The sequence below is a fragment of the Musca vetustissima genome, unplaced genomic scaffold (assembly GCF_032173495.1).
Source record: "Musca vetustissima isolate MV318-11 ecotype Yass unplaced genomic scaffold, APGP_CSIRO_Mvet_v1 utg4512, whole genome shotgun sequence".
Classification (NCBI taxonomy): Eukaryota; Metazoa; Arthropoda; class Insecta; order Diptera; family Muscidae; genus Musca; species Musca vetustissima.
Genome location: NW_026880922.1, coordinates 321,325 through 327,951, shown reverse-complemented (window position 1 = coordinate 327,951; position 6,627 = coordinate 321,325). Strand labels below are relative to the sequence as shown.

At 33.6% G+C, this 6,627-nt stretch overlaps 1 protein-coding gene across 2 annotated transcripts in view; it reads right to left on the bottom strand.

The window, feature by feature from the left end:
* Window positions 1–4,847: 4,847 nt before the first annotated feature.
* Window positions 4,848–6,627, bottom strand: part of LOC133326875 (myotubularin-related protein 6) — an 88,906-nt gene continuing 87,126 nt past the window's right edge. For both annotated transcript variants that reach the window (XM_061535488.1, XM_061535487.1), the window contains exons 10-13: window positions 5,586–5,698; window positions 5,388–5,520; window positions 5,206–5,331; window positions 4,848–5,098 (exon numbers count right to left, since the gene is read on the bottom strand). In XM_061535488.1, coding sequence (XP_061391472.1) covers window positions 4,961–5,098; window positions 5,206–5,331; window positions 5,388–5,520; window positions 5,586–5,698 — 510 coding nt within the window. In that variant the 3' untranslated portion in view covers window positions 4,848–4,960. The remainder of the gene's footprint in view (window positions 5,099–5,205; window positions 5,332–5,387; window positions 5,521–5,585; window positions 5,699–6,627) is intronic.

Genomic DNA, 6,627 nt, shown 5'->3' with positions numbered 1-6,627 from the left:
AACACCAACCAGGGAGTTGGTAACACGATACGAAACTATAATACCAGATAGAGAACAATGGAATAGTGGAACACTAGTTCAGATGCCGGCTGGTAACTGTTGCTACACAGATGGCTCTCGACTAGGAGGAAAAACTGGACTGGGACATTTTTATCGAAGAACCGGGTACCGAAATTTCTCTTCGTCTTACAGATCACAGCGCGATCCTACAGGAGGAGGTTCAAGTTAAGTTCAAACCAAGGACGAAATACAATAAATATTATTACAAAAACCCCTATCGGAGCATATATCACCTAGGATGCTGGGATGGTCATTGATGCAAAGGGCATACCAGTACAGCATAGAGCATTAAGCAGACTACCATTGCAAGAGGAAGGTGTATTTATTCCCGAAATATTATATTGTGGAGAAGGAGAAAACCCGTTCCTAATAACTTCAAAAGAAATAGCTAAGGCCTGAAACGAGAGTATTAACACGATACGAAACTATAAGACCAGATAGAGAACAATGGAATAGTGGAACACTAGTTCAGATGCCGGCTGGTAACTGTTGCTACACAGATGGCTCTCAACTAGGAGGAAAAACTGGACTGGGACATTTTTTATCGAAGAACCGGGTACCGAAATTTCTCTTCGTCTTACAGATCACAGCGCGATCCTACAGGTGGAGGTTCAAGTTAAGTTCAGACCAAGGACGAAATAAAATAAATATTATTACGGATAGCAAACAAGCTATAAAGGCAAAATCTTCCAAAACTGTACTGGAATGTATAAATACCATTAATGATTTCTCACAACAAAGACCTGTACGAGTCACACTAACGCTAAACAAAAAAAAAAAAAAAAAGAACTAAGCCGACTGACGGGTATTCTAACTGGACACCTTAGCCCGAAGGCACATCTATTCAATATTGGATGCGAAGGTAGCAGCATGTGCAGAGCGTATGGAGAAGACAGTGAAACGCTGGAACATTTCCTGTGCCATTGCCCAGCATTTATATGCTTTCGGAAACAATTCTTGGGAAATTACACTTTTTACGGATTAACCGATCTCGGGGCTGTGAATGGAGAAGACTGAAGGAGTTCTCAAAAAACACGGAATTCCTATATTCATAGGGGGATCAAACCCATTTTTTTAATCTAAAATTTAATTTAACTAACGCACAACAGGCCTCAATTGACTTATGCATATGTCCTTCCCATGTTGGACATGTGGTGGTATTATCCACCCCTCTTTTCAACCTAACCTATATTTTTGAAGTCATCTCCCTTTAAAACGAAAAATATCCCACAAAATGTTATCACATTCTTCCACTTCTGTTGTAATCCAGAATAACTAATTTTTCCCCAAAGTCGATTTTATCGCTTTCGAATTTGATTCAGAATAAGGGGAAAGTGAAAATGCGAAAAATATTCGCTGCGAGTTCTGGTTAAGAATAATTTTACAGGGAAGAGCGAAAAAATTCACAGTGAATTGATGTCCAGAATAAGGCTGATATTCTATTTCAATATTTTTTTACTTACCTTAAAAAATTATTCACTTTATTCTTATCCAATATGTCTTGTGGACAAAGGGTCATTGAAGGGTTTATTGTATTTAATTTCATATAATCCACATTGTAAGTTATGGCCGAATTGCGGGACTCATAAATTCGTAATATGTCCAGGCCACATACAAAACCAGATATAAGCATAAATAATATGGCCAATAGCCAATAAATCCTAAATGATTAATAAAAAAAGTTTGTTATATATTTTCTAAAATTATTTCAAAATTCTTCAAACATTTAAAATTAATTTTTTATTTTATTCATATCCTATTGTATCCACTTACAATTCACACCAATGTATATTTCTTCTGGCCAAATAAGCCATACCATGCAGTGGATTTCGGCTGGCAAAATCCACCAAATAACGTAAAACGATTTGAGTTTTTCCATTGTGCAGAAATTTTATCATTATTCTATACACACAAATTACTCAACCAACGTTTCCCATCCAGTTGAAAATGAAAACTACAATTAGTTCTAGTTTTTACTAAAGCATATATATATGGAGATACTTCTTCTTTTATTATTTCATAATATATTTGACTGTTTTTTTTTAATAATTTTTATTCTTTTTTTTTGGTTTTTATATTATGTAGTATATTATTATTTCTAACAGGTTTTGTCGAGTATATCAATCAAAATTGTAATATGATTGAAATTTGATTATACATTAAAGTTATTATATTTTTCGAGTTATTTTTTTTTGTCAAATAGATAAAATATTATATTGGTAATTTGTTGTTGTAGTTGTTTGTATAAATATATGTGTGTATGTTTGTGATGCAAATACGTAACTGCAATTAGCTGGTGAAATAATATATTATTAAAAAGTTGAGTGTGAACCAATTAATGGGCGGTTGAGGTGTATTTCGATGATATATTGATTGGTGGTGAAACGATTCAGAGTATGTGGACCCGAACAAAAGCTGTTCTTAGATGGCAGCTTAAAATTAAAAAGGTGTAAATGTGAGCTATACTTTTTACGATTTATAATAAATCGAGACGGGGTGCAACCGACTGATTGAAAGATCAGGGCATTTTCTAAAGCACCGGAACCAACAACAGCTGCAATCATTTTTGGGTTTAATTACATTCGAACGATTTTTCCGAAATAAGTCAAGTGTGTTCGAGCCGTTGTATAGTCTATTGAAGAATGATGTCAAGTTCAAGTGGGGACGAGAACAAGCTACGAGTTTTGAACATGTAAAAAAATATCTCCAATTGGAAAATCTCTTAGTTCAATACTCCCCAGATTTGCATTGATTTTAAATGGTGATGCTTCGCCGTACGGAGTCTTAGCTAACGTCATGCCAGATGTTCTTGAGGCTCCAATTGCTTTTGGGTCCACAACACTTCAACCAGCTGAAAAGAAATATTTCCATTTAGATAAATAGGCACTTGCTATTATTTTTGGTGTCAAGAAGTTCAACCATTTTTTGAGCGGAAGAGAATTTATGATCTTAACAGATCACAAACCGCTTTTGGGATTATAAAATCCACAAAAATCCATTTTGGAACATATATCACCTAGGATGCTGGGATGGTCATTGATGCTAAGTGAATCCCAGTACATCATGAAGCATTAATCAGACTACCATTGCAAGAGGAAGGTGGATTTATTCCGAATATTGTGGAAAAGGAGAAAACCAGTTCCTAATAACGTCAAAAGAAATAGCTAAGGCCACAAGGAAAGATCCAATCCTCTCAAAAGTATTATGGTACATTCAACAGACAGATGCCGATCTACCAAAAAATCGGACCAGTTCAAGCCATATTATACCAGGGTAAATGAGTTGAGTGTGAATGCCCAATGTTTACTCTAGGGTATAACAGTTATAATACCTGAAAAATTCCGGAACCAAAACCATGACCTGCAACATCTAGACCGTGGTCGAGATTTCATATTGTTTTTTCCCGGTCCATTTATGGGAACCAATTTCCTTATTATTGTTGATTCACGCATCAAATGGGGAGAAGTTAAAATAACCAGAGACATCAGCTCTACAAAAACAATCAAATTAATGAGAGATGTATTTGCAATACATGGATTACCGGACACCAGTGTATCCGATAATGGTAGGAAGGTGGTGTCGGATGAGTTCGAAACATTTTTGTCCGCCAATGACAAATGCGGTTTCCCGTACGGTTAAAAAAATGTATATTTTCAAAAGTATATATATATATATTCCGACATGAAATTTTGAATTCACATCACATGGTGGAAAAGTTCAATACGCAAAAGTTCGGTCCGGTGGAACTTAAAGAGTTTTTATTTGTTTTAACATACTTTTCGTCCGATCGACATGTCCAGTATTTCTTAATTTCAAACTGCATTAAATTGTTTTCTTTAAAATGTTTTTAAATTGGATACATTTAATAGTGTAAAAAAATGAATGTAAAAAAATGATAAAAAATAATTATGAGAAGTAAACTATATAATTTGTAGTAATTTTCACACTCACTTTAATATTGTAGAGGTTACTGATTCTTTTATGAAATATAAACAAAAATTTCATTTAATTATTTTTTTGTGCTTAGAAAATATCTATTGAAATTAAATAAAACAATAATTCGAATTTGAACTATAAACACTCAACTACTTAAATTAACATTTTTATGAAAAAATTTCGTGAAATAAAATTAATAAACAAAAAATTTGAGGATTTTTTTGAAAAATTAAACAAAATCTATTATATAATTTTATTTTCTTAGATGTGTCTAATATATAAAAAATATAATAATAACAATAATGAGGAAGTTTATATTTTTTTCGTTTAATTTTTCGGTTCTTTCAAATCTAACAATTTAATTAAAATTATGATCATACTGTTTTGTTTAATTTAAAATGCATTTTTTGAAATATATATGTATAATTTAATAATTTCATTATTGTTTTTGTATAATAATAACTTGATTATTTTTGACTTAAATTAAATTTTCCTTTTTTCTCTTGTTACATTTTTTTAATTTTTGATTCCGCTATACACAAGCATATCGTATACCCGATATATACACAACAAAACAATTATGCTTATTTTGTATTATATTTATTAATGTTGTTTCTATTTGTGGTATATTTTTTAATACCAGAAATAGAAAGAGAGACTCAGACAGACAGATAAAAAGATTCATACAGTTTATTTTTTTCATAATACAGTCATAAAAAACATACCTTCTTACATACGCTTTCAGGTACCCACCATTTCATTTAACGGGCAAATAATAGCGTCCTTAGTAAGCAATCTTATTGTATTATATATATGTGTAAATATTTACTTTAACTTGTTGTTGGTTTTTTTTGCTTTCTTTCTTTTTTAATTATCCCAAACATTTAACACAGCAGACTTACGCTTGGTATACAAGCGATACAGGAATTCCGTTTGACTAAACAATTTGTGTTTCATCATAAATTTATGGGCTAATCTTCTGTACCAGACGAAAACACGTACGACAAACGGGCACCGGTTTACCGCTATCCTGTCCGGGTAGGGGAATATTTTTATCGATACACCGTTCACAGAATATTTCACCACATTTCCAGCAGTGAGTCTGAAACAGAAGGAAAAAGAAGATTTTGTTAATGGAAGGTGGACAAATCTATTGACAATAGAGCGTCGTTGACATTGAAATTATATGATAAAGAAGGTCCAACCTACCTTCTTACTAAATTGATCGAATGGCGTTGAGCATGAACAGGCTGTAACATTGCGCATGGATTTCCAATCAACAGCTACCGAATTGATTTCCTCATGTATGGTACTGGGATCGACTTCATCGGAAAGCTAAAAAAAATTGACAATTAGAATTAGAAAAAATGGTACATATATGAACGACCTACCGATAAACTAGCAAAGGATATGCCACCACCACCACTACTGGTATTAGCACCACCATTACTGCCACCTGAAGGTTTCAAGGGATGATCATCATCTGCCGATGATAGTTCACTCATTTTCTTATCATAATTATATCTGAAAGGAAAGTAAATGCTATTAGTTACGTGACTGAGATTTCGAATTGGTGTCAAAAACGGTACTTATTATCATTGGTATCCGTTCCTGAAGATTCTTTGGTTGTTGATTTCGAGGATGTAGCATCTTGGATTTTCTTTGCTGATTTGGAAATGTAGTTCTTAAAGCTAGTAATACGCTGTAAAATTAAACAATAATAATAACAGAGTTGTTAGTTGACTGTGCAACAAAATTTTTGTAGGTGGACAATTCCTTATGGGGATAACAGCACTTGGCGGGAATATTAAGAATCCAGAAAGAAAAAAATCTATTGTTTTTTGAGTTGTGGCGCGATGATTTTTTACGGGTAACTTTAAGTTTATGAAGAAAAAGGTTTAAATCTTTGTTTGCGATTAATTCAAGTCAAATCGAACGACTCTCAAATATTCTACAAAAATGTCTTTTAAAAGATTTAATATAGAGTCCCCAAAGATAAGAAAACGTTATTCCTACGTTTTCATTGTAATTTTTCACATTTACCCGGTCTTTGCTAAGAAAATATTACAGATCAAATCTTTTTAAAATTCTACGATCTCGAAATTAATAAAACTTGTATTCGATATGAAAAACGCAGCGTATATGGCAACCCTGCAGACAGCAGCAACACGCAATGCGAGAGAGAATTAACGGGAAACAATGAGAGAAGAGAAACGTATTTTCAGAAAAAAGAATAAAAACGTGAGCAGGAGCAAATCGAGATGTACAGGAGTCAGAACGAAGTCCGGAAAATTTACCAACGAGTAAAACACTAAACCGAAGGCTTTGGTGCAGGCATATCCTCCTGTAGAGATGAAGAAGGAAAGCTGGTGACAGATACAGACAGCGTATTGAGGATCTGGAAGGAGCATTTTGAAAGGCTTCTGGTATCAAATTGTCGTGGTGAAGAAAATACCCCAAAACCTATAAGAGATGACGGTCAGAATATCAATCTATCTGGTGAAGAATAATAAAGCAGCAGGTGCCGATGGGTTACGGCATATCTTCCTGTATAGATGAAGAAGGAAACCTGGTGACAGACAAAACTTCTGGTAGCAAATAGTGGCGGTGAAGAAGATACCCCAGAACCAA